This window comes from Maylandia zebra, linkage group LG11 (genome assembly GCF_041146795.1).
Source record: "Maylandia zebra isolate NMK-2024a linkage group LG11, Mzebra_GT3a, whole genome shotgun sequence".
In the NCBI taxonomy this organism is placed as follows: domain Eukaryota; kingdom Metazoa; phylum Chordata; class Actinopteri; order Cichliformes; family Cichlidae; genus Maylandia; species Maylandia zebra.
The window spans coordinates 7,844,620-7,871,440 of record NC_135177.1 but is presented as its reverse complement, the minus strand read 5'-3'; the positions used below and the strand labels follow the sequence as shown (position 1 = coordinate 7,871,440).

The following is a 26,821-nucleotide window of genomic DNA, read 5'->3' as shown; positions in this document are numbered from 1 at the left end:
TTCTTGTTCTTTATAGTTGGCAAATGAATTTAGAATTTAACTTGCCACTCTGCTAAAGCTCCATTGTGTTACATAAGTGAGCAGAGGTGGTAGGTCTGTCTGACTTGTTTCTATCTGCAGGGGAGAGCATATATTACTGTTCCTGGTGCAGACTGTTGCCAGGCAGAGTGTTGAGCACTGTCAGTACAGACCACCGCGCATCAGAGAAGATAGGAACCGCAAGGCTGCTAATGCAGAAGGTTGGTTCAAGACCTTTGTCTCATTTACCCACCTTTTTAACTTTAGGTCCATGCTAATTAGAGATTTTACAAGAGTTCATTTGAAAGCAGAACACAGATCCTGAGAGAAAGCTGTCGTGTTCTTGTTTCAGACTCTGACATGCCAGACCACGATCTAGAACCTCCCCGCTTTGCTCAGCTGGCTCTGGAGAGAGTCCTGCAGGATTGGAATGCCCTAAAGTCAATGATCATGTTTGGTTCTCAGGAGAATAAAGACCCGTAAGTATCAGAAGCATTGGAGTTTGAGAATGCATTTTTTTTCCTGAACAAGTCTGATCCACTAATTGCACTATTCAGACCCGATTTTAAATGGTGTGTTATAATCCAAATCAAATATTCAATCAACTATAGCTGTGATGTAGTAATTTGTGTAGCTTGTATCTCAATCCTGTATTTCTTGTTTCCCAGACTTAGTGCCAGCAGCAGAATTGCTCACCTCCTACCTGAAGAGCAGGTCTACTTGAATCAGCAGAGTGGCACCATTCGCCTTGACTGTTTTACTCATTGCCTCATTGTCAAGTGTGCTCCTGACATCACTGTAAGTGCAGTTAGTCTTCCGTTTCCAGTGCACACAGTGTAAAATTCACATTCAGTGTAAATAAGTAACCCTGGTAACATATTTTATTGGGATTGGTCACTCTGTAACTTACTGACTTGTATTCATGCACGACAATCCTCATCGGGTGTTTTATCTCCCTGTTGTATTAGTTCATAGATACGTTACTGGGTACTCTGGTAAAGGAGCTGCAGAACAAGTACACACCCGGTCGGAGAGAGGAGGCTATCAACGTCACCAGAAGGTTCTTGCGCTCTGTGGCCCGAGTTTTTGTCATCCTCAGTGTGGAGATGGCGTCATCAAAAAAGAAAAAGTAAGAACACAATTTGCCGAACACTTTTCTTTTTTTTTCTTTTTAAAGAATTCTCTTGTCTACATTAATCTGTTTAATTTACAATTCTGCTTTGAATCCATGACCATCAAGCAGCTGTTACCAGCATTTATACCTGTACGGTTTGATTTTGCAGGTAGCAGCACTTTGGGTTACGCTTTAGGGTTTCAGAAGGGTTTTCTGTCGTGGATTTAACATTGAAGTAATCTACTGTAAAAAGCCGGGGATGAAGTTGCATTTAAAAGTCCCTGCTTTCTTTTATGACAGTTTTAGTGTCATCATTGACCTAGTGGTCAAGAACTGGCTAATCGACTTTAAGGTTTTTGAGAACAGCTCAGTTTTAGACTAATGTGAATGTCTGTGTTAAATTTATGTAGAGCCACCAATGGCCTATACAAGTAGCCAGTGATATTGCCAGCATTTATAGTTGTGCCAATTGCTCTGCATTGTCATGGCCAACACATCTCTTGTAAGTGGACTTTCTCCCTTTGAGATGATTCATTCTCTTCCATTTCCAGTCCAACGGTACCAAACACGCCAATCACAGATGTTGCGGGCTGCGTCGATGCAACATCTAGTTACATTTCTAGAGAGGTGCACATCAGGTTTCAGCACAAATTATGGTGTAGGGTTTCTAAATGGTTTCCACGTGAGACTTAACTACAGCAAAGACTTAACACAGAAGCATAAATCCCACTTAAGGTTATACCAGAACAAATGAAAAGAACGGCCCAAGGCTAAAGCTTGTTTATAATTTGCTGACATACTTGATACCAGTTAGACAAGATTTTCTTATGTAATACAACCATTTCTCAATTCTTCTCCATTTTTCCTCATACAGCAATTTCATCCCTCAGCCCATTGGGAAATGTCGGCGTGTTTTCCAGGCTCTGCTGCCCTATGCTGTGGAGGAGCTGTGTAATGTAGCAGAGTCACTAATTGTCCCAGTGCGAATGGGTATTGCAAGACCGACCGCTCCTTTCACTTTGGCCAGCACCAGCATTGATGCTGTTCAGGGCAGCGAGGAGCTTTTCTCTGTTGAACCGCTGCCACCACGACCCTCACCTGACCAGTCCAGCAGGTTATTGGTTTTCTTGACTTTGTCTCATTGCAAGTGGAGTGATAAAGTAGTTTGTAAAATGTACTTAAATTATGGATAATTAGAATCCACTCTCCTTTTTTTTTTTTCCTTATTTATTTCATTTAATGAGCTTGTGTTTAACATTTCCAGCTCCAGCCAGACAGCTGCCTCTTATATCATCAGGAACCCTCAGCCCCGGCGCAGCAGCCAGTCTCAGCCTGTCAGAGGAAGAGATGAGGAGCAGGATGACATTGTATCAGCAGATGTGGAAGAGGTGGGGAGCCTCATTATTAAATCATTAGAGCCATAATGAATTCTGGATGTGCATGTGTGCACTGCATGTTGGTTACTGTTTCTGAGGCTAAAGCCCACAAGCTTACTCTATTCATATTTGTATTTTTTTTCTGTCCTCCTGTTACTGTAGAATTTCAGGTATGTCTTGCCACAAAGTTTTTTTTATTTGACAATCTGTTGTGTGTCTAACAGGTTGAAGTTGTAGAGGGTGTAGCTGGGGAGGAAGACCATCACGACGACCAGGAAGAGCAGGGAGAGGAAAATGCTGAAGCAGAAGGCCAGCACGATGAGCACGATGAGGATGGTAAGATATAGTTGGAGTTGTTCATCTTTATGAATCAAAGTCAGATGAGTTTAGGATGGGGTCATGTCTGTTTTCTAGGAAGTGACATGGAGTTGGACCTGTTGGCAGCAGCTGAAACGGAGAGCGACAGCGAAAGCAACCACAGCAATCAGGACAACGCCAGCGGTCGCAGGAGCGTTGTTACAGCAGCTACTGCTGGTTCTGAAGCAGGTTAGTCAACTGCTTTTATGTAAACCATCACCTTTTACCTAATACCTTAATTGCGTTAAAAAAAAACCCCTGAAAATCTCAATGTTTTATGACCCCCGCCCTTTTTTCTTTCTTTCTTTTTTTTTTTTTTTTTTAAACTGTCACTCCCTTTGACTGAAATCGTAACCATTTTTGTGTTGAATCGGTCTAATTTGGTCTAATCGCTTGCAAAAATAAATTTTGTTTGTAAATCAGTCAGAGTCACAATGCTCGACAGTCAGCGTTGTGGATTGTGGGGATTTTATATTTGGAGAGATAATGATACAGCAGAGAAGGAAAAGTGGTCCCTGGCTGAATACCAAATGTATTTCATTTGCAGGCAGTAGGGTGTCCTTGGCATTTCCTATTTTTGGTATGAGCTCCTCTTTACTTTAATGCATATACAGATATCAGGGCAAGAGTGAATTTGCAAAGTGCATACACAGTTTCCTGCTGAGAGTTCCTTCAGTCCGTCCCCTTCTCACATTTCTCTGTTGTTGTCTGCCGTTTTTAACTAATGCCTCATCACAAGTGTAGCTTTGTTGGTCTTTTATCCAAATAACACACTAATCAACTTGTAGCTTTTCCAAGTGGTGTGGGTTTTTTCCTGCTTGGTCATCTAAAGAGTGTATTTGCTACTAACGATGATGTTAAACTTTCTTGTAGATTATTCTGTCAAGTTAGAGATTGATGTTCTTTCTCTTTGAATAGTTTTTTTTTTTTTACTTGAAAATATTTAGAAAATGAAACCATGTATGATTTAGCACAAGCTGAACACCAGAGTGTCCAGTTTTGTTCTCACTCGGTGTTTCAGTGTGTCCAGTTTCGTATTGGTGGTGTTTTGCCTTGTAGTGGTGTGATTCACTAACCCGCACTCCTGCTTGGATAAGTCTGATGTGAAAGCGAAAGACTGGTAGGTCAAATTGAATACGAGAACATTAAACTGGTCTTCTTTATTTTTTTTCTTCATCCCTACTTTAAAGGTGCCAGCAGTGTCCCTGCCTTCTTTTCAGAGGATGACTCTCAGTCCAATGACTCCAGTGACTCAGACAGCAGCAGCAGCCAAAGTGACGATGTTGACCAGGAGACGTTTCTGCTGGATGAGCCTCTGGAAAGGACAACTAATGCGTCACATGCTAACAGTGCAGCTCAGGCTCCTCGCTCCATGCAGTGGGCTGTGAGAAACACCCCCAGCCAAAGGGCACCGGGAAGCGCTCCCTCCAGCACCTCAACACCAGCCGGTCAGCAAATGTCCACCTGCTTCTGCAGTTTTAATTTAAAATTTAAACTGTCTCAGAACTAACATTTCCCCTCCCCCCTCCACAGCAAGCTCCACGGGCCTGATATATATTGACCCCACTAACCTGCGGCGCTCAAGTGCAATCAGCTCTAGTGCCGCTGCAGCGGCGGCAGCTTTGGAGGCCAGCAACTCCAGCAGCTACCTGACGTCTGCCAGCAGTCTCGCCCGCGCCTACAGCATTGTCATCAGGCAGATCTCAGACCTCATGAGTCTGATTCCCAAATATAACCATCTTGTCTACTCCCAGTATCCTGCTGCTGTCAAGCTCACCTACCAGGATGCTGTCAACCTGCAGGTATAATGGCTTGGAGTCTTTTAAGATCTGCATTATGTGTTTTCAGCAGAAGGAGTTCATGTTGATTAGTCTCCACTATTAACAGTGCAATGCTAAGAGCAATAGTTTACATAACGCATAACTATAGAATATTCAACCCTACCACAAATACTATTTAGTGCTTTTTAAAAGGAATGCAAAACAAAATTTGGAATCAAGCTGATTATGTGAGCAAAGAGTGAAATGTTTGTTGTGTGAACCAGAACTATGTAGAAGAAAAGTTAATTCCCACCTGGAACTGGATGGTGTCCATCATGGATTCCACTGAGGCTCAGCTGCGATACGGCTCAGCCCTGTCATCTGCTGGAGATCCCGGTCACCCCAGTCACCCGCTCCATGCCTCCCAGCACTCAGCTCGTAGGGAGCGCATGACTGCTCGAGAGGAGGCCAGCCTCCGCACTCTGGAAGGACGCAGGTAAGCTTTTTCACTTAATGTGGTCAATGAATTAATTGAACTCTTACTCTTACATGATGCAAACAAATGATTGCTTCCCACACTTAATTTAGTATTTGTTTTAGGAGGGCAGCCACACTGCTAACGGCTCGTCAAGGAATGATGTCTGCACGTGGTGACTTCCTGAACTACGCCCTGTCACTGATGCGCTCCCACAATGATGAGCACTCTGATGTGCTTCCGGTGCTGGACGTGTGCTCGCTGAAGCATGTGGCTTACGTTTTCCAGGCTCTCATCTACTGGATTAAAGCCATGAATCAGCAGACCACCCTGGACACGCCACAGATGGATAGAAAGAGGTAAATGATGAAAAATAGTAGAAAATGCCAATTCAGGATTTACACAGAGGCTGCATACTTTGTTTATTAAATCATAAGACAGTAAATGTTTTAATATTTAATTAAACAGTTCACAGGATCCACACTAAAAGAGACTAGCTTCAGTGTGACTTTCAGTAACTTGTAGCAAAATCAGCTGAAATAAACCTAAGTGATGCTAATTAGCTAGGTTATGGACACAGCATGTGCTGCACTGACCACTAGGTAGAGCGAAGGACACAAATTATGTGTTGCACTGGCTGCTCCGCTCTGCTTATACGTAATTTTTTTGCAGCCACTCTACGTGTATTAGATGCACCTGCTCCCTGTCATTTAAAAACATGCACGTCTCTGACATCCCCTCTGAGAGTTTGTGTTGTATAATGTTAAAATGTTTAATTAAAAAAAATGTATTGCACATTCATAAAGAAAGCTTTTAATTATCCCGATTAGTGAAGATTGTGTTGTTTCCACAACATTGCGTTTCTCCTGAGGTCCACAGAACCGTTGAATGGCTTAAGGGCTCTGGAGGTCCCTGTATATGGATGTAAGCTTGTGTCAAAAAGTTCACCGAACTTGGACACGCATGGAATGTTTTCGCTCATCGTTTGGTTGAACTTAGTGCAGCTGTAGGCTTTGTTTCTACTGGTCGCACGATTGCTCAGCGCAGCAAGAAACCATTGCACGCAAGCAATAGAAATCAAAGTTTTTTAGAGCACAGCGCGTGCGTGCCACATCCTATGTGAAAGCTTATCTAAATAAACTGCTGTTAGGAGCAAAAAATACAGTTCATTCAAACAACAGGGGGGTAATTACATTTGTTTTATGGGCCTTCAGAATAAATGTGAGTCTTAACACGATGTTTATCCTCCGTAACTTTCACTTGTAGGAATCGAGAGATTTTGGAGCTTGGGTTGGACAATGAAGATTCTGAGCATGAGAATGATGAGGACACCAATCAGAGTAAGGCAAAAAAATAAAACGACTAAATGACAACTAAACTATAGTCAGTCCATAATAAATATCAAAGAACTACATAGTTGTTTTAAGATCTGCTGTGTTTCTTTTTCACTTCAGGTTCAACACTGCAGGACAAGGATGAGGACCCAGTTCCAGCTGAGACGGGTCAGAACCACCCCTTCTTCCGTCGCTCTGACTCGATGACTTTCCTGGGGTGCATCCCACCAAATCCCTTCGATGTTCCTCTGGCTGAGGCCATCCCTCTGGCAGACCAGCCCCACCTCCTGCAGGTTAGATTTGCTGCTGATGTTCAACCTCCTTACGTGTCATACTAAGTATTTTTTATGAGTCATCTCAGCTTTGTGGCATTGCATTTTTATTCATCTTGTTTTCTGTGCGAACTCCTTCAAGTATCACTACATGCCAGAGATATTTGGCAGCAAAGAAAATCACAGCACTATTTAGAGAATGTAAAACACTTGAACTGTTACATTTAGCTGTCTTTACATTATAGAATGGCAAGTCAGCCTTTGTGATTTTAAATACATTTTGCTTCTTCTTCAACAGCCCAATGCCAGAAAGGAAGATCTGTTTGGTCGTCCCTCTCAGGGCCTGTACTCTTCCTCTTACATGGCAACCAAAGGCCTGGCTGAGGCAACCATGGACAGGAACTGCCTGGAGGTAAACATGGGCTCCTCTCTACCCTCCCCCTCTCAGGTATACCACTCCTCTACACCGTGCTATCACGCTGGTAGTTGTGTTCTAATATCCATGCATAACAAATCTCCCTGAAATAATAAAGTACTGCAGCATTTTCCCAGTTAAAATAACTTGACTATTAAGGATTCATTATCTCTTCGTGCTATTTGATTTATGAAAGGACAGGTAGGTTGGGTCGTGTTCTTGTGTTCATACGAGTGTGGATATTGGAGCACAGTTTGTATTCGGTGTCCCATTTCCATTCTGTTGTGGCCACACTGCTATCATCTTTAGAAGTTCACTTGTTCACATTACTAAACGACACTTCTGACTCCTGCTCAAACAGATCCTGCCCACTAAGATGTCTTACTCAGCTAACCTGAAGAATGTGATGAGCATGGAGACAGGCCAGCGGAGCACCGAGAACCAGTCGCTGGCAGAGCAGGAGCTGGAGGCTTCCAAACCTGGCCCATCACCCCACGACCTTGCTGCCCAGCTAAAGAGCAGCCTGCTTGCTGAGATTGGCCTCACTGAGAGTGATGGCCCTCCTCTCCCATCGTTCAGGTAACCAGTCATTGCATTTAGTGGGGCTGATTTTTGCAGAGAGGACTGACCTTGATCTCAGCAGCTTGATATGAAATGGTATCACCTATAGATGTTTGTCATCCCATTAATTAAGCCTCTGTACTCGCATTAATTAGAACCTTCATTATTAGCACATGTAACCTCTTCCTGTTTCCCAGTCAGAATGGTTGCTGTGAAAACTGTCTGTTGCTCTCAAACACAGAAAATGTAATTATAGATAAAGAGTTTATGAAGATGAGGAAAAGTTTAAAATAGTGTTTATTGTGTCCTCTGTCCAGACCTCACTGCAGTTTTATGGGGATGATGATCTCACACGACATGCTGCTGGGCCGCTGGCGCCTCTCACTGGAGCTTTTTGGTCGTGTCTTCATGGAGGATGTTGGAGCTGAGCCTGGATCGGTAAAAAATATTTTATTTTTTTTTAACATGCCTTCAACATATACTTCAATACTTAAATGGAGTTCGTCCCTGTACGTTTTTGTACTTGATGGCTTCTTAAATGAAATGCTGCTTAGAGTAAAATCAGCTTGTGAGGCGATGAGCCATGAGTAGCCAGAATGAATCATACAGACTTTGAAATTAAAACACTCCTCTGCTGCTATGGTAAATGGTAAATGGCCTGTATTTATATAGCATATGAAACTTAATGTAGCTTTAACTGACCGTGTTGTTGTTCCCTCATTGTTTTGAACCAGATCCTCACAGAGCTTGGCGGCTTTGAGGTGAAGGAATCCAAGTTCCGTCGAGAGATGGAGAAGTTGAGGAACCTGCAGTCCCGTGACCTGGCGCTGGAAGTGGACCGTGATCGAGACCAGCTAATACAACAGACTATGCGTCAGCTAAACACACACTTTGGCAGGCGTTGTACAACCACACCCATGGCAGTACACCGGGTGAAAGTGACTTTCAAAGATGAGCCTGGAGAGGGCAGTGGCGTGGCCCGCAGCTTCTACACGGCCATCGCTCTGGCCCTCCTTTCCAATGAAAAGCTGCCCAACCTGGACTGTGTTCAGAGCGTCAGCAAGGGCATGCAGGCCAGCAGTACGTGTCATCACGATTACAATTCAAGTATGACAATACATAGAAACTACTGCATACTGCATATTATGACATTTGTGTTCATTATTACAATAAATGTTTGCTTTTTGTTTTTGTGATGATGGAAGAAATCATTAAAGTAGCAACAATATAAGATACTTGACAAAAAATATTTTCAACACAAATGAACTTGCCCTGGTCGATTTGTTTGTGCAGATCTAATGCAGCGTCTCAGGAACAGAGACCGGGAGAGGGAGAGGAGAAGTGGTGGGCTTCGAGCAGGATCTCGGAGAGACCGAGACAGGTAAACTCTATTTGGTAGCCTATATGACCTTTCTTTATATTTAGAGAAAATGTCTGCTAACCTGTTTGTATGTTAACAGAGACTCTAGGAGGCAGCTGTCCATAGACACCAGGCCTTTCAGGCCATCATCAGAGGGAAACCCCAGTGATGAGCCTGACCCTCTGCCTGCACACAGACAAGCCCTGGGTGAAAGGCTCTATCCACGAGTCCATGCAATGCAGCCGGTAATAAACCATCAGCATATCTGTTTGTTTTCTTTCATTAAGACAGGGAACTTGAGTGATCCATAATGTTTTGCTTCCTTGTCTGCATTTATAATTTTTCCTTGATCATACTGAGGGGAGTTGTGTTTGTGTCTTTAGGCTTTCGCCAGTAAAATCACCGGCATGTTGCTGGAGCTGTCTCCTGCCCAGCTGTTGCTGCTGCTAGCTAGTGAGGATTCTTTGAGAGCCAGAGTAGAAGAGGCCATGGAGCTACTTATTGCACATGGAAGGTAAGACAAATCACCAACACCACGGGTGCCTCTGACAATAAAGTGCTCATTTAGCTGGCAAAAAAAGTACCTGTTAATGAATATACATCCATTAAGAACAGTATTTTTTTTCATATTCATACTCGGTGCCATTTAGCAAACTAACTATATTCTGTTTATCTTTCCCAGGGAAAATGGAGCTGACAGTATTCTGGACCTCGGTCTCCCAGAGGCTCCAGAGAAATCACAAGTGAACAAAATATATAACCTGTTTCCATTATTTGTTAACTAGTTTCTTGTTTTCTAAAAATGTTTTAGCCATATTTTAGCAAAGTGTGCTAAACCACGACACACTAAAATGACTTTGACACTTAACAGAAACACTTGCACAACACAGATCATCCTAATACGAAGTTGTTATAAACACTGCCCCCCTCCTCCGTTCAATCATTTTTAGCAGCAGGAGAACCGCAAACGTCACGGTTCAACACGCAGTGTGGTTGACATGGAGCTGGACGACCCAGATGACGGTGACGACAACGCTCCTCTCTTCTACCAGCCTGGCAAACGAGGCTTCTACTCCCCTAGACCCGGCAAAAATACAGAGGCCAGACTCAACTGCTTCCGTAATATTGGAAGGTAATAATAAAAAAAATCAAAGATTTACATGATGTTCGGTTGGATAAAAATGAAATTCAAGAAGGAAAATGTTTTGTGAAATCAGCTGTGTCCTTAGCAGAGTATGAAACAATGTATTTCTCTGTGCAGAATACTGGGCTTATGTCTGCTGCAGAATGAACTCTGTCCAATCACACTGAACAGACATGTCATCAAGGTGCTGCTGGGTAGGAAGGTAAGTAGAAAATATGCCTTTTAAAAAAAAAAATGCACCTGCTGCATAATGCTTGGTTCTTAAATAATTCAATTGCTAACTATTCTTTTACTGCAGGTGAACTGGCACGACTTTGCGTTCTTTGACCCGGTTATGTATGAGAGCCTGCGGCAGCTAATCCGCCATTCACAGGCTGGTGAAGCCGAAGCAGTGTTTGCTGCCATGGATTTGGCTTTCGCCATTGATCTCTGCAAAGAGGAAGGAGCTGGACAGGTAATGGACTTGGTTGTCTAAGTGTCAAACTTGAGCAGTATCAGATGTCACTTGTCCTGTTAAGATGGAAAAACAGCGCTGGCAAATGTGTATGTGATGCAAGGTGAAAAACGCGGCAGCACATCTGAAAATTCTCTTCAAGTTAAATTAACTAATGTGCAGGTGGTGACTTAAGTGAAGCTTATATCTCATTCTGCCTTGTTCAGGTTGAGCTCCTGTCTGGAGGGGTCAACATGCCAGTAACTCCCCTCAATGTTTACGAATATGTGAGGAGGTACGCAGAGCACAGAATGCTGGTGGTTGCTGAGCAGCCGCTTCATGTAAGTATAAACGGCAATTTTACCGAACCTTAAATTGTGTGAATGCAGATCAATGCTTTGTCATTTATCAAAATGTGTATTCACACCGGCTGTCTTTCATAGGCAATGAGGAAGGGCTTGCTCGATGTACTGCCCAAGAACGCCTTAGAGGACTTGACAGCTGAAGACTTCAGGCTGCTGGTCAACGGCTGTGGAGAAGTCAATGTCCAGATGCTTATTAGCTTCACCTCCTTCAACGATGAGTCTGGTATGTTGATCTGTCTACATCGCTTTATGTCCATCTTAATCAGTAAAGGATTTACTATTGTACATTTGACTGTCATATACTGACTCAAGACTTCTTCATTCAACAGGGGAAAATGCAGACAAACTTCTCCAGTTTAAACGCTGGTTTTGGTCCATAGTGGAGAAGATGAGCATGACTGAGAGACAAGATCTGGTAAGTCTGCTCCCATCATAATTAGGAATTCTTTCTTTTTCCATACCTTGGCTGTGGGTATCTGCTGATACAGGGTACTGATCAGACACCAGTCTTAAATTAAAAAGCCTCGGTGTACAAGTACTTGGTTTCCTGTGTATCAGACACGGGATTAAAAAAGTCGTTTGTGTACTCCTCAGGTGTACTTCTGGACCTCCAGCCCATCTTTGCCAGCCAGCGAGGAGGGCTTCCAGCCGATGCCTTCCATCACGATCCGGCCTCCAGACGACCAGCACCTCCCCACAGCCAACACCTGCATCTCCCGTCTCTACGTGCCACTCTACTCTTCAAAACAGATACTCAAACAGAAACTCCTGCTAGCCATTAAGACCAAGAATTTTGGTTTTGTGTAGAAGTTCAACAAAGAAGAGTTTAAAAAAGGAAAAGAAGAAAAACATGTTTACTGTTGTGTAATATTTACCTAGCTCCATTTTTGTAGATTTATTTTTTGTCTAAACGATTTTATGAAATTCGACATACTGTCGCCATCTCCCCGGGCGGTAATATGTTTGTGTTGTGAACACAAACAGCTTGTTATTTTTATTTCAGTTTTAATTGTTTATTTTTCTTTTGTGTTAATGAAGAAGAGGTATACGGTCCAGAACATTCCTGCATTGGCACTGTAAAATGTAAAGCCCACAGCTCTGCTCTATTGGCTTAAACCTTTGCTTCCCAGGAATTTGGCTTGACAGAAAAGCTGTCTGCCGAAAACCCAGCCAAAGATGACAGCAGTAGAAATATTTAAGACACACTGTGACTATAAGTTTTTTTTGTTTTGTTTTGTTCTTTTCCTTCCCTAGAAACGTACTATCACTGACAGTTCACTGCTGCCTTTGTGGAAAGTCATTTTTTCTTGTACAGGGGGAGTAGGGAATTTCAAAATAAACTTGGATGCAAATACATTGTCATTGTTTGTGTGTGGTCTCTAGTTATGTTACTACTTATTTCAATAGACTACCAGGTAATACATTTTATTAGTAGTAGTTAATAGATTGATGAGCTTACAAACCAAGGGGTGTACACAATAAGTATAGGAATATAAAGAGTAAATAACACCAGCAAAAAATTTAATGTTCCAGTAATGATACTTCCATACTAATCCACATGCCAGAAAACTTCTCCCAAAAAAGAATGTATAATGCAGTGTTGTAAAAACACAAAATTTATCGCATGCGTTATAATGTTGAATTATTAAACTTAGCATGCTCTTCTCAGGGCTTTGACCTGAGAAGAGCAAACACAAAGTGTCAAAGTTGTATATTCCACAAGTGTCCAACTGCAGGCCTCAAGGGCCTGTGTCCTGTAGGTTTTAGACGTGTCCTGGATCCAACACAGCTGAATTACTGGCTAATTTCCTTCGGGATTAATAAAGTATTCTGATTCTGAAATTACCTCCTCAACATGTCTCGAAGTTCTCCAGAGGCCTGGTAATGAACTAATCATTTGATTCGGGTGTGTTGACCCAGGGTGAGATCTAAAACCTACAGGACACCTGCCCTAGAGGCCTGGAATTCCCCACCCATGGATTCAAAAATATATACAGAAAAATCGTACAAAATCCTTGTAGTGTTCTTCCTTTCTTTTTGTGACAAGGTATGAATAGAATAGAATTGAACTTTATTTTCATTGCACATGTCACAAGTTCAAAGCAAAGAAATGCAGTTTGCATCCATCCAGAAACTGCTTGGAAGACAAGCTTGTAAGACAACAGGAGGGATAACGGATATATTCACTTGCAAAAATGTCATTAAAAAGGAATGTGCAGTTATCTACAACACAATAACATACGCCAGTTCAACCAGGCAGTAAGTGTGAATGTGAGCGACTTCAGGTTCAGGTGCAGCTAATCCAACTACTTACCCTCCAGTCAGCTCCTGTGGGACAAAAACCAAAAAACCTTCCTCAGTCACTGGTTTTACTTGGCCTCTTTACCATCAGGTGGATGAATCTGCTCTTGGCCTCTGTGAACTCATTTGTTGGAGCCAGCAGTGGAGCTCTCAATCTCATCCACTATGTATTTGTCCAGCTGCACAGAGCTGCAGAATGGTGTGTTAATACCTGTAATACATACCAGTTTATATATATTATAGCTATATATTAGGGGTGCAACGATACACAAAATTCACGGTTCGGTTCGGTTCGATACTTTGGTGTCACGGTTCGATATTTTTTCGATACAAAAAAAATGTTCATGCCTTTTTAATTTGTCATTTATTAAAATTATAAATATATATTTTAACTCAAAAGTACAGTTTTTAAATTTAATGTTGCTGAAACAAAAGTAATTAAAAAATAAATATATCTCAGGGCTCTCAAAATTTCAAAATCCCTGGTAGCCCTTCGGGCAGGGACTCTTCAGTTTTTGGTAGCCCAAAATAAATGTAAGTAGCCCGAATAAAAAAAGAGAGCAATTTTTTGATTGATGTTTTGTTTCCTGTTTTGTTTCCTTTACAATATTATACATTAAAGTATAATATTGTAAAGGAAACAAAACATTAATCAAAAAAATGTTGAAAAACAAATTACAACATTGTATAAAAATTACAATCATCAACTCAAATACTTGGTTCTAATTGAACAGAAAGTTCTATGAACTTGTAAGAACTGTAGGACATGAATCAGTCTGTGTCAGATCCTGACTTTGAAATTTCCGCTGAAGTCACGGGTAAGAGACAAGTGGAACCAAGATCGAGGCCATTTGCTTTTTGAAGTTTGCAAAGACTGCTAAATTTTGCCAGTGGTAGTTCACTCTTTGCAACATAGTACGCTGTTCTAAACAGATTTTTCAGGTTTATTTTTAGTATGTTATTTGCAATTGGTGTTTGTTCTGGGAAAGATATTGCAGACTGAGCAATAATGCATTTCTTGCATTTCTCATGGGTTCTAATGGGGGCCTTTCTTAAAATGACTGGTCCCAGTAACAAAGGCGCTTGTCGACTCAGAAATCGAGAGAAAACCAACAACACACCCGGCAGAACATTATGTTATTTACACGGGTGCACATAAGTGGTCCGCATGTGCGCATTCCCTGTCAAAATAAAAGACGCGCACCAGATAAGAAGTTGCAACGCGCGTTTGCGTCCATATAAAAAGCACTGTTTTTGTCCGCTAGAGTGGGATTTTCACAGCACATTCCGCACCACATCTCTGTGCGTTCATCATTTGTTTGAAGCCAGCTCACCTCCTGCAACCACTTTTCTGAGAATACGCGCTTCTTTTGTGGTTCGGACTCCTTCTGACATTTCTTTGGAGGTGGAGGAACACCAAAGTAATTGCTTAAAGGAGCTTCTTCGACATCTTTAAGAGTTCTAAACAAATGTCTGTCCTCCTCCAGAAAATCTTATGTATGCAAACACGCGTTGCAACTTCATATCTTGTGCGCGTTTTTTATTTTGACAGCGAATGCGCACCTGCGGACCACTTATGTGCAGCCCTGGTTATTTAGCTCGTCATATTGCAGCCACAGAAATTCTTTTGTCCATGAAACCATAAAGCTGCACTTTCTTTTTGCCTTATAGTCTGATTTGTCATAACTTTTCCGTTTTGTGGTAAGCTTTTCTTTGGCTGTCACTTCTTCACCCTGACCTCTCTTATTTGGCTCAGCAGAACTAAAATATATATCCTGCTGCTTTTACATACACACACATAACGGTCAGCGATTCTCTGCGCGATCAACCTCTCACATGTTTAAGCTGCGGGAGATTTCACTTGTCATGTTTGCATAGTAAGCTAACGATTGATAAGACGATGTCAGAGGAATTGGTGCGCAAATTATCATCACTCACCAATCAGTACTGTCGCTCTCTATACACAGTTCCCGTGATTGCAAAGTGAAAGCAAAAAACAAGCGCAAATTCAAACGCGATTTCAATATGTCACATATTGACAGTGGCTCACCGATGCCAATGACATAATTACCCAGCTACATTTCTGAAAGAATGCAAAAGCATTGGCATATATTTTTCCTTCCTACAATAGCCCGACGGGCAGGGCAGAGATAGATTTTGGTAGTCCGACTGGAAAAATCGCTAGCCCCGGGACGTGGGGCTAGCGATTTTGCGAGCCCTGTATCTGATTGAATCACTCACCTTTGGAAAAGAGAGTTTATTACAGAGAAATGGCTCTTTCCAAAATAAAAGCTATACTATCCGCTTCTTCTGGGCTATATTCCCAGCAGCATATTGTAGCGGGTCAGGGCTGTTTGGGGTTCTGTTTGTACAGTTATGTTTTGTTTATGTTGCCATAGTGACGGGTGACGCCCTCTCGCTGCGACGGTGTGTCCTTCGGGGTCAGAGGGCGCCCTGTGTGTTGTTGTTGTTGTTGTTGTTGCTGTGCGGTTGCCGCGCTGAGCAGTTAGCTAGCGGCAGTGTTCTTCTGCAGATGTCAATAAACGGCTGTGCTCCCTGGCTAGCTCACGGGAAGCAAGACCAAACGACACCTCTGTCTCCTCCTTGTCTGAGCTCGCCACATTGGTGTCAGAAGTGGGATGATGGTGGCACCCCATGTTCTGACCCGAGTGACTTTTCCCCCGCCGGTGTTGTGCCAAAAAGTGATTGTCTGCCAAAAACTGATTTCCGGTATTTGCCAAAAAGCGATTGCTCATATTTAAAGTGCTATAAGTAACTTGTTGGGCTATAATATGTTAAACATATGTCAAATGCATCCCTTATGGATGACATAAAGTCATCTTGAGCCACAAACAACATTCGTGTAACAAGATACAAGCCGCAATCAGTTTTTGGCAGCGACTTTTATATAACCTTTATTTATGCAGTAAAAAAAATCTCATTAACATTAAAAATGTATTTTGTAAGAGTAAGTTGCCCAACAGGACAGCAGAAACGGCAGCAAATATTACAATAGTTCTGTAAAAATATTTTAAGTGGGGATAAAGGACCGGATTGGTTATAATGTAAGTACAAGTTGTAAAGATACTTAAAAAACAGATAATTTTTTAATTCTTTATGTAACCCCTTTGTATCCCCTGTTCACTGAAGTCTATTTACGAACATACGTAAAGATATTACACATAAAAAATACACAGAAACACTGGAAATCAGTTTTTGGCAGACAATCACTTTTTGGCACAACACCGGTCGTGACCAGCCGGTGCGCCAAAAGAAGGCACCTGGACATTTGCAGGACTTTGTGTGGGGTAATGGGGTCGTCGGGGATGACTGACCCCTTAGCTGGGGGCTATGTAGCGGGTCAGGGCTGTTCGGGGTTCTGTTTGTACAGTTATGTTTTGTTTATGTTGCCATAGTGACGGGTGACGCCTTCTCGCTGCAACGGTGTGTCCTTCCGGAGTCAGAGGGCGCTCTGTGTGTTGTTGTTGCTGTGCGGTTGCCGCGCTGAGCAGTTAGCTAGCGGCAGTGTTCTTCTGCAGATGTCAATAAACGGCTGTGCTCCCTGGCTAGCTCACGGGAAGCAAGACCAAACGATACCTCCGTCTCCTCCTTGTCTGAGCTCGCCACAATATTAAACATATCAGATCCCCATAAGGAGAATCATGTGCTAACGGCTGTCTAAATGACTCGGGTAAAGTTTGTAGCATGCATGCTTGTTGTTTTTGTCTGCTTCCACTTGTCTTTGCACTAGGATGATGTCGGTGTAAATGTGCAGTCATATTCGTTGTGTTCCCACTAGTGCTGTCAGCGTTAATCTCGTTGAAATGACGTTAACGCCACAACACGGCGGCCAACACCTTAACGAGCTAACTGCGCTAACACACTAGCTCCCACCCATGTAATTGAGCATTGCGTGGCACATCCAACATACTGTTTTACTTTAGTCCATGACGCGCTTACCTTCAGGGTCATATGTCACATGAAAACCAAAATAATTCCAAACGCCAGATCTGAATGAGGGTGGGGGAGGTTCAATTTGCCATGTTGCAAGGAGAGCTTAACTTCTGTCTCGCTAGTTTGCCCTGCGCTCTTCCTTCTGACGATGCTGTCTGTCTGTGTTGAACGCTCAGTGGATCTGCGCTCGACAGTGCAGCCTAGGCGGAGTAGTTGAACGCAGATTCACTGAGCGCTCAACACAGACAGCATCGTCAGAAGGAAAGTTGATAAAATAAATTACAAATTTTGTATTGTTCGATAAATATGCATACCGAACCGAAAGCACTGTATCGAACGGTTCAATATCGATACAAGTATCGTTGCACCCATCCATCCATTCGCTTCCGCTTATCCTTTTCAGGGTCGCGGGGGGCACTGGAGCCTATCCCAGCTGTCATAGGGCGAAAGGCGGGGTACACCCTGGACAGGTCGCCAGTCTGTCGCAGGGCCAACACACATTCACACTCACATTCACTCGCACATTCACACCTAGTGACAATTTGGATTAATCAATTAACCTATCCCCACAAGCTGCATGTCTTTGGACGGTGGGAGGAAGCCGGAGTACCCGGAGAGAACCCACGCAAACACGGGGAGAACATGCAAACTCCACACAGAAAGACCCCGGCCTGATGGTGGAATTGAACTCAGGACCTTCTTGCTGTGCGGCAACAGTGCTAACCACCGTGCCACCGTGCTGCCCTAATATATATATATATACTAATATAATAAATGGGATTCTTTTTCTATGATTGTGTCATGAAATTCATCATCATTCCAGCAAGTTTTACATTTGATGCAATATGTTTATGTAGGTTCTCAGTCATCCAGGTCATGGTAGCCTAAGGGGCTGGACTTCTTTAATTTTCTTGAAGACATCTCACCTGTCATCCGAAAAGCTTCAGTTCTGAAACCAAATAGTGGAGTCACTTGGCTCATGTGAAAAAAATGTGCGGGTCATTATCATGACAAGGCGACCTTGCGTCGCCTTATCGTGTGACCTATTGAGATCACCTGATGCAAGATGTGAGTGGGGGTTGAGGCACCTGGGAACAGATCTCAAAACTGCATTGTAGGTGGCAGGCAGTTGATGTGCTAGCTAAGGCACCCCCCTCTGTTCAAAGATTAAAAACTTTAAACAAAGGTTAACTTATTTTTGTTTAACATTTTTCCTCTATTACTTTGTTGTTGTTGTTGTTTTTTTTCATTAAAATTTTTGTCCTTTTGATAATCTTTGTACAAGGGGGGTGGGGCAGGTCTGTGTTAAAGGCGTACTGGAAACATTTTTGAATCAAGAATTTTGACCAATCAGCATGGAGAAAGTTGTAGCCCTGCCTATTTCAACGGACCTGCAATAACCCGTTTTTTTTTTTATTTCTTCCAATGATTTTATGTGCGGAAAAAAATAAAAAATAAAAACTCGTGAGCTGTTAATTTGACCAGAGACTTTTAGGTATCAACATCAGGATCTGTCATTTGTAGGACCAAGGCAACAAAAATATGATACAAAAGTGTATAGAAATAATACACCATGCACACAGTACGTGTGTGCAACTCTGTACTTGAAATAAAAAAAACTATCAAAACAATTCAAGTTCATAATGTATTTTTTGATAAATAATCTAAGACAGCTATAACACGTAGCTGTAATTCACAACCCGGAAACTCAGGTTTACGACTGTCGTGAAGGCAGCGTGTCTCTCTTCCAGTCAGAACGGAGCCATATGAGGTGAACCTGCTTTACTCGCGCTCCTCACACTGGACTCATTGTGGTGGTCAGCTAACGGTAGCAAATTATCTTATGATGATATCAGTTAGCTAATTTGTTTAGCCACCGCAGCGCTTACAACATTTCGCTAGCTTGCTTGGCTGATGTTGCTGGCGGATGAATTCGTTGTTTTTCATAATGTCGAAATCGTTCCGTTATTTTTAGCTAGCACTGCATGCTAGCGCAGCTAATAGTGGTAAGCAAAGCGTGACTAATCGGTCTATCAGAAACCGGAGGAATGGAGCAGTGGCAGGACGCGGCCTCTCGGCAGGTCAGCCTGCTTACTGATCGTGTGAATGAACTGTTGTCCAGAGGTCTGGAGCTACTGCGCTCCGAACTCGGCGTGGATTTGGGGCTGAAGCCGGAGCTCATTCCGCCATGGATGATCCTTTTGCTGGCAGGTACTGGGCTGCTGCTGATGGTCGCTCTGTGGGCCTCAGTCTGTCGGGGTCTCTTCAAGAAGCGCCCTGTTATGAGCCATGCGGACGACGGAATTGAACTAAAGCGAACTGTCGGTAAACCCGTCAAATCCGAGGAACCGAAGAAAAAGAAAAAGAAAGCGGAAAAGGCACGTAAAATGAAGTCTGTTTTATTTCCAGCTTTTCCCTATACCGCTAGCAGGGCTAGCTGTCAGGCTAACGCCACGGTGACAACTAAATCTCATGTCATGGCTAAAACAAGCTTCAGGCTAGTGTTCTGTCCGGCTATGCCGTTAATGGTTGGCGTTTTATGCATAAGTAACAACGGTATAACTTGTAATGATACTCGTGAATTTTAAATGACCTTTCCAGAAATCTCAGCCAAACGGGAGAGCTATCGCTGAGCCACAGGAAGAAGCCATAGCGTCGGAAGAGATAGTGCCACATCACCAACCGCCCCCACCAGAAGTCAAGCCGGAGAAGGTTGCTGAGGTAATTTAAAATCGTGCCAGAATCACACTCTGTTAGGACTCAAACCAATTAATTTTTCTATTTTAATTTATCTACGATAATGCTTGTCTTTTGTAGCATTTTCTATCATTCGCGTTACTACTTTGACGTCTTCACTGAATGTAGTCAAGGAAGAAAAAAAAAAAAGAACATTTTCGCCCTTTCACTCTTTAATGACGCAACCGGCCACTGGTGTTGGGTTACAGTCTTCAGCTGTCATATGCAGCACAAATGTGGAGATGTCCGCTTATCACAGCACATAGTGTCATCTTCTAAAGACCACAATATAAAAGTATTGGTGACCCGGAAGGTTCGGCAGTCAGACGTGGAATCACGCAGGAGATAAAGTAGTGCTCACGAAAAGTACATGTAGAAGATTTAGGTACAGTGGATGTAGTTTCACTTATAAATAGACGAGGCCTGAGCCTGCTGTGCAGCATGGTTCATTCAGCATGTGGTCCCGTTCCCCCTCCTTAATAAATCATATGTTCTGCATACTATCAACATCTTTCTGATTCTGTAAACTGTCATATAACCTTGTGTGTTTATGTCTTTGTCAAATATACTGGCTTTTGTTTGCAACTTTATGTCCGCTCTTTGTTTTCCAGGTGAAGAAGTCAAAGAAAAAGGCCAAACAGGCTGTGAAGGAGACCAAGACAGTGACTACAGATGGCAAAGAACCAGAAGAAGGTAAAATGTTCTGAGTCCTGTCATCATTTAGCTGTTTTCAAAGTGATACTCTGGTATTATCTGTGGTATTTGACTGTTTTAGTTTGTTTAGCTTACCTCATAAGGAAGACATACCCAGTGACCTGACCAGTGAACCACAAAGGGAATAATTAACAGCGTGGGTTTAGTTACATGCAATCGGTGTCTTAGTAAAATTCACTTAGCCTCAAGTCTACATCCAGTCCTTCGCCCTGCTTAATCTGTACCATTTTTTCCCCCTCACTAATCCTGTAATGAACTCCTGCAGTATTTTGTGACAAATTCTACACTGAACTTAGTGCTACCTTTCAGGCACATGGGAAACCAAGGTCAGCAACAAGGAGAAACGGGAGCAGCGCAAGAAGGATAAGAGTTCCAGCGATGGCTCAGCCAGCCCCGGTGGAGGAGGAACACCTGTGAGTGTTCCCACAGAGCAGCCCAAGGCCTCCACAGCCCCTGCACCTACCAACCAGAAGAAGAAAAAAGGTGGCTTTTTAAGTGTCCTTTCTGCATTTGAAGAGTTCTTTTTAAAGATCCTGTAGACAGTTGCACAAATGTTGTTTCTGTATACATTGTTGTTGCCTTTCGTTGGTCTCTCGTGGCCAAAACAGTCTATGAATACAGGCATTATGGGAATTTGAGTCTCGAGTGAGCTTTCTCAGAATTGTTTTTGCAGTGTTTTTTCTTGACCTTGCTCTTTATTCTCAGGAGAATCCACAAAAGTGAAGCCTGAGAAGGTGGAGGCTGTTGTCTCTAAAGGTAATTATCAGTATGAAATTGAGAAAGACATCACACATTGATATTAGTACGTACTAGAAGTAAATTACAGCAAAGTCTGGGTTGATGTGCCGCTAGCCTGTCAAGTGGAATCAAATGTTTCTCTCTTGGTATTAGTTAACAGCAACAATGCGGTGGAGGTGTCCTCTGCTGTACCTGATGTGCCGGTAAAGATTCCTGCTCAAACTGTTGCTCCCAAGACTGCCTCCTGTACCACCAGCAGGGAACCACCACTGTGGAAGACGGGGATTGATGGTACTTCTAAACTCTTCATTGTTGATCTTGACTTCTGTTAAGCATAGTGCTTTAAAATAATTATTACAATTAACTGGCTCGTTTAAAAAGTCACACATCTACAAAATATCCCCCATGGTGTATTCAGATCAAAAACAAAGCGAAGTTTTCACATGGTGCAGGTGCATACAAAGCAGGTGCAAAGACAAGTGTGAAAACATTTCATCTTTAGCAAACGATCTATAAATCGTTGAGTTTGAGACAGAACAAAGAAAGTGTAGGGCTTAGAGAAAAGGCTGGGAATTTGTAAAACTTCTTGTAAATTCTGAAGATGGTGTTTGAACCTGATTCCAGTCTACTCTTTCTCCTTTTGGCTCCTGCTATATTGGGTTTTCCAAAAAACAATTAATTCTTCATTATTGTCCTGAACACATCTTTAGATTTGTTGTGTTTGGGAGAAAAAGAAACTATAAGTGTAATAGAGCTTCATATTAAAAATGGCTTACTGAATATTAACTCACCATCAGTACCAACGGTACCAACTAGTCTGTTAGGGCACATTAGTCCTCATTCATAAAGTGCTTTACAAATCAGAACATTACAGCTGCCAGGTGGATTTTTCCCGTTTGAGTGTAACTGGTCAAACAACAGAGCCACTTACTGCTAAAGAGACAGAGTGAAAGTGGACAATATATCCTTGGTTTCGTAACATAAAACTCATTGTTGCTCCCAGGGAAAGCACAAAAGTGAACCCAGTCCTTATTTTCCCCTGAGTTATCGATTTTGTCACTAGTTAGCCAACATAAGCTAATGTAGGTCTATTAGCAACAACCAACCAACAACATGACATCACGTTCTGTACTAACAGAAGATAGTGCTATACATGTTTTTAAAAATTTACGCACAGACGGCGTTAAATCTGTTTTTGATAGGTTTTTGTCTAAAGTTTGACAGTAAAATTCTCTTGAATTATTATTTTTTATTACTTTAAATATACAGCTGCTTAAAGGCCCCATTCAGACAATTTAGAATCCCCAAGGTCAATGTTTTGAGCAGTGATGACACAACTTCTGTGAAATGTGTCTTTCAGAGGCGTGGACTGTGAGTAAAAGGGGAATGCCAACAACCCAGGTAAATCTGATGTCTTTACCGAGTCTGGGAATTGGTACTGCTGGTAAGTATACACTGCAGCAAAACTGAGTCCTGCCACTAGATGGCACTGTTTGTCTTGCCCAGATTTGGTTGTATTAACGCGGTAATTGTTGTCTCCATAGAGCCCAAGCCTGTGAACGACCTGCCGTGGATCAGTCAGCCCAGACTAGATGATGAGTGGTCTGGACTCAGTAAGTGCCATTTACTGGTTTTCTTTCACCGCACTGTTTAATTTTGATGTTGCTTGATGTCATTTCTGTTGTGGTACTCCTTCACGTTTATGTCTCGTGACACCCTTTTTGTCTCTCAGACGGTGGTTCTGTGGACACCAGTTCTGACTGGAACGCCCCCTCTGAAGCATGGGGCAACTATGAAGAGCCCACCCTCGAGCCTCCTCCAGCACAGGAGCAGCCCCTCCCTGAGCCAGCCAAGGTTAATCTGTTGATCGGAGTGGCAGTAAGTGTGGCCAAGCTCTGGACAAAAATAAGCATTATAGAAGTTTTAAAAATAACAACCCATTAACTAATGAGTCATCAGGGCTTAGACTCAATGAGCTGTCCTCGTTCTTTCTTTTGACTGTGACCCTGCAGCTCAGTGGCTCAACACAGTAGATTGAATAGACAACATAGTTTATCATATTATGGCGGCTGTTTGAAACCAGTATGTGGATGTGTACAGATCATATAGACTTCAAAGGCCTTTCTCATAGCGGACATTTTTCTACAGTATGACAAACAAAGGTGTAATAAATGTTGCAGTGAATAGCAGTTTACTTAAATGTTGATGCGATGACATGTTGTCATGTGCTACTGTGCCTTGCTTCTGCCAACAGACAGTGGAAAAGTAAGGAATTACCAAAGCATTCCCATTTGCTCTAGAATTTCTAATATAGTGTCTGTTCCTGCGTTTTTAAGTCATGTTTTATCCTCATGGGTTCACAGGAGGATGGTGACGATGAGAAGGATAAGGGAGTGACCACTGCTGATGGAGCGGCTAAAACTAAAAAGAAGAAAAAGAAAAAGAAGAAGGCTGCTGAGGAGGGAGGAACAGCTGGTCAGGTAACAGCTTGTGAGCAAATGCACCGCTGAGTGTAGTAACCTTAAAAGGTGTAAAACAAAGAGTGGTGAGATGTTCATTCTCCTGGATATTTTTTTTTGTCTAAATTCCACTTGTTTGTTTGTTGGCTCAGGAGCCGGAGAAGGAAACTGCACCTGCAGCCTCGGTGAAGAAGCAGCCACCTGTTCAGGAGAACGCTGCTGCCGTCCAGCCTGTCAAAGCAGCTGTCGAGGTCAGTGGGCTGACGGGCAAGAAGGAATCAAAGATGATCTTGAAAAACGCGGCTATTCTGTTCTCTGACCCGTAGCCTTGCAGCTGTTTCTTTTTCGCTCTTAACTTGCTGTTTTCCCTTTCCTAACAGGTGAGAGCAGAGCGTCCAGTGAAAGACAACATATCCCAGAAATCCCCTGTCACACAAGTGCCACTGAAGCCAAATGAAGGAGAACCAACTGCCAAGCAGAACAACCTTCCTGCTCCGACACAACAAAGTAAGCGCTAAACACTGTCAGATGTGACACCAGAACCTTGTGCATGCTGGTACTGAGGCATTTGGTGCAGCTAAATATGACTTTCCCAGTTGTCTAGTTGTTAACTCTGATTTACTTGTATTGGAGTATCAGATGCACATAAGCTGCATATTTTGAAGCATTTACAATTTCAGGTTCTGAGCAGTTTGGCAGCGTGCTATTAATGTAAAGCAAATTAATATAAAGCAAACTGAATCTCCTTCACTAACAAATCTGTATCCAAATCCAGATGTGGGTCTTAAAGCTTTTCTCCTTTACTTTTGTCTAAACCTTTTTTTTTGTTACTTTTTATACAAACAAAAAACAAGTAGATCCGTTGCTGAAGTTGGGACAACTATTGGTGTCCAGTGTCTCCAGTAATTATAACGTTGAAAAATGAGTACAATCACATTTTCTATAAACTTGTTACTCAAGTATCACGTTCATGTGACAATGCTGAAGTGTGTGTTTCAAGGTTAAGCTTGTTAATAATCTTAGGAAATTTAATCTGCAACAACTTGGATCATTTGCTCTTGATACTGTATGCTTTGATCAAGCTCTTTAAATCTGTGCTCAGCTCATTTCTATTACCCACGCCATCTTTTTCTGGGAATGATGGGTTAAAATTTTGTCAGTGGAAGTCAAACTCTTTTTCTCACCAGTGAATCAAACAGATGTGGGGTTATGCTCATTGAAAGAGATGTTTAAAGGTGTTCCTACCTTTGTGTGTTTCCACAGAAAAACCTGAGGAGAGCCAAGCGCCCAAACCAGCAAAGAAGAAGAAGGCGAGGAGAGAGACATGAGACGGAGTCCACTCTGCAGGCCTCTGTATGCAAGAGACTTGATACTCTGTTTATGCAACACCTTTGGTGGCAGGAACTCTGAACAAAGATCTTCTCGATGGACTCTACCTTGAAAACGTGTGGAAACCGAAACAACTTTTATACACATCCACGTGTCAGCAGGCGCATCGTTGAAAACTGAAACTAGATGCAGTGCAATCTAATGTAATGCAGTGTTGATGATTTTTAAGTATGCATTTGATACTGATTGTGTCTTCTAATTCCACTGAATCCAATAACTGAAGGAGCTGTATTGTAGTAATTAGACGTGTAGAAATTACTGATCATGTTTAGAAGTGTGTTATCGTGGTGGCTATCGAACGCAGAATTACTGTGTAGAGAATGCAAACGGTTGCATCAGGTTACACGACACTAGGCCTTCGCTTTGCTGTCCTTTTTTTTTTTTTTTTTTTCTTTTCTTAAATTGCTCTGATGTTTGTAAGCTGTGGCACCGGTGAAAAGAGCAGGAAGATCAAATGTTTGTGTCAGCGGTTTGGGCTCGACGGCACGTAAACATTTGTGACATGAAATGAGCTGTGAGCGTTGTGAGACCATGGAAAAGGGACTCATGAGCCGCACTGTATTTTTTATTTTACTTTTTTTTTTCCATGTAATTTTGAACACTTCATGGACACACTCTCCATCTGGTCTGTCCCCTGTCTGTTGTTGTACTGCAGTGTGTCGAGACAACAGTTTCCTTGCCGTGTTTACTGTCTGTGACTGCTCTTAGGAGCGCAGCCGCGTGGGAGCCTCTGATCGTACACGTGTCACGGCAGTGTCATCAACCTCCTCATGATTTTCCACCAGTGAGTGATTCCGAAGTCTTCAGAACCTTTTGTAAAACCTGTTTGTAACAAAAGAAAAGCTTAAGCCATATGTAAAAAGACTAAATAAAGGCCAGTTTTTCTACATTTGGGCTTCTTCATAGCACAGTGTGGATTGTCCCATCACTCTGAGAAACAGTGTTACTGCTGTTGAGCTCAGGCCTCAGGCCTGCAACCTCACCTTTAGAAGATTCACTTTATGTGGAAGTGGGAAAATAAAAGTGGACTTGCAAGGATCAAAAGTAGCCAGGTTTCTCCTTAATAATAATGGACTGCATTTATAGAGCGCTTTTCGGGACCCTCAAAGCGCTTTACAATTCTACTATTCATTCACTCTCACACACTGGTGGAGGCAGCTACAGCTGCCCTGGGGCAGACTGACAGAAGCGAGGCTGCCATATCGCGCCATCGGCCCCTCTGGCCATCACCAGTAGGCGAAGTGTCTTGCCCAAGGACACAATGACCGAGACTGTCCGAGCCGGGGCTCGAACCGGCAACCTTCCGATTACAAGACGAACTGCCAACTCTTGAGCCACGATCGCCCTTGCATAAGACAGTGGTGCTTTTTAAAGACGCGACCAGTAACTTCCAGATTAAAGTACTTATTTTAATCCCCGGCTGTATAACTTTCTGGAAATGACGGGTTACATCATCGGATTTGATCCGATCTAATCTGTCACACGCTCCAGTGTTTATCATCCTCAGGACGAGTAAATGCATCCTTCTGCAGCGGATCGGCAAAGC

At 42.6% G+C, this 26,821-nt stretch overlaps 2 protein-coding genes across 10 annotated transcripts in view; both read left to right on the top strand.

Annotated features, from left to right (window-relative positions):
- ubr5 (ubiquitin protein ligase E3 component n-recognin 5) overlaps positions 1–12,340 on the top strand; it is a 30,514-nt gene extending 18,174 nt beyond the window's left edge. For 2 of the 9 annotated variants that reach the window (XM_004560011.6, XM_004560008.6), the window contains exons 30-59: positions 121–239; positions 371–497; positions 687–816; positions 987–1,147; positions 2,007–2,246; positions 2,397–2,520; positions 2,733–2,844; positions 2,923–3,054; positions 3,413–3,445; positions 4,056–4,313; positions 4,399–4,667; positions 4,910–5,121; positions 5,214–5,459; positions 6,367–6,440; positions 6,555–6,727; positions 7,005–7,154; positions 7,483–7,700; positions 8,000–8,120; positions 8,417–8,789; positions 8,976–9,063; positions 9,143–9,287; positions 9,426–9,556; positions 9,725–9,785; positions 9,993–10,174; positions 10,304–10,388; positions 10,485–10,640; positions 10,847–10,960; positions 11,063–11,207; positions 11,314–11,399; positions 11,579–12,340. In XM_004560011.6, coding sequence (XP_004560068.1) covers positions 121–239; positions 371–497; positions 687–816; positions 987–1,147; positions 2,007–2,246; positions 2,397–2,520; positions 2,733–2,844; positions 2,923–3,054; positions 3,413–3,445; positions 4,056–4,313; positions 4,399–4,667; positions 4,910–5,121; positions 5,214–5,459; positions 6,367–6,440; positions 6,555–6,727; positions 7,005–7,154; positions 7,483–7,700; positions 8,000–8,120; positions 8,417–8,789; positions 8,976–9,063; positions 9,143–9,287; positions 9,426–9,556; positions 9,725–9,785; positions 9,993–10,174; positions 10,304–10,388; positions 10,485–10,640; positions 10,847–10,960; positions 11,063–11,207; positions 11,314–11,399; positions 11,579–11,791 — 4,678 coding nt within the window. In that variant the 3' untranslated portion in view covers positions 11,792–12,340. The remainder of the gene's footprint in view (positions 1–120; positions 240–370; positions 498–686; positions 817–986; positions 1,148–2,006; positions 2,247–2,396; positions 2,521–2,732; positions 2,845–2,922; positions 3,055–3,412; positions 3,446–4,055; positions 4,314–4,398; positions 4,668–4,909; positions 5,122–5,213; positions 5,460–6,366; positions 6,441–6,554; positions 6,728–7,004; positions 7,155–7,482; positions 7,701–7,999; positions 8,121–8,416; positions 8,790–8,975; positions 9,064–9,142; positions 9,288–9,425; positions 9,557–9,724; positions 9,786–9,992; positions 10,175–10,303; positions 10,389–10,484; positions 10,641–10,846; positions 10,961–11,062; positions 11,208–11,313; positions 11,400–11,578) is intronic. The other 7 variants (XM_004560014.6, XM_004560009.6, XM_004560010.6 and 4 more) reach the window with 7 other exon arrangements.
- A 6,635-nt stretch (positions 12,341–18,975) lies between these two features.
- LOC101476265 (protein LYRIC) lies at positions 18,976–26,164 on the top strand. The gene is made up of 13 exons (XM_004560017.6): positions 18,976–19,617; positions 19,841–19,960; positions 20,587–20,668; positions 20,999–21,172; positions 21,395–21,445; positions 21,581–21,718; positions 22,788–22,871; positions 22,972–23,040; positions 23,160–23,305; positions 23,791–23,907; positions 24,039–24,137; positions 24,267–24,393; positions 25,150–26,164. The coding sequence occupies exons 1-13, from the start codon at positions 19,288–19,290 to the stop codon at positions 25,212–25,214; spliced, it is 1,602 nt and encodes a 533-aa protein (XP_004560074.1). The 5' UTR covers positions 18,976–19,287; the 3' UTR covers positions 25,215–26,164.
- Positions 26,165–26,821: the final 657 nt, after the last annotated feature.

Bases quoted from the DNA above. Each gene is read 5' to 3' on its own strand.
- LOC101476265 (XM_004560017.6), top strand. From the start codon at position 19,288: ATGGAGCAGTGGCAGGACGCGGCCTCTCGGCAGGTCAGCCTGCTTACT. The intron at 21,446-21,580 runs GTAATTATCAGT...TCTTGGTATTAG, and splicing joins GGAGGCTGTTGTCTCTAAAG to TTAACAGCAACAATGCGGTG. The intron at 21,719-22,787 runs GTACTTCTAAAC...TGTGTCTTTCAG, and splicing joins GTGGAAGACGGGGATTGATG to AGGCGTGGACTGTGAGTAAA.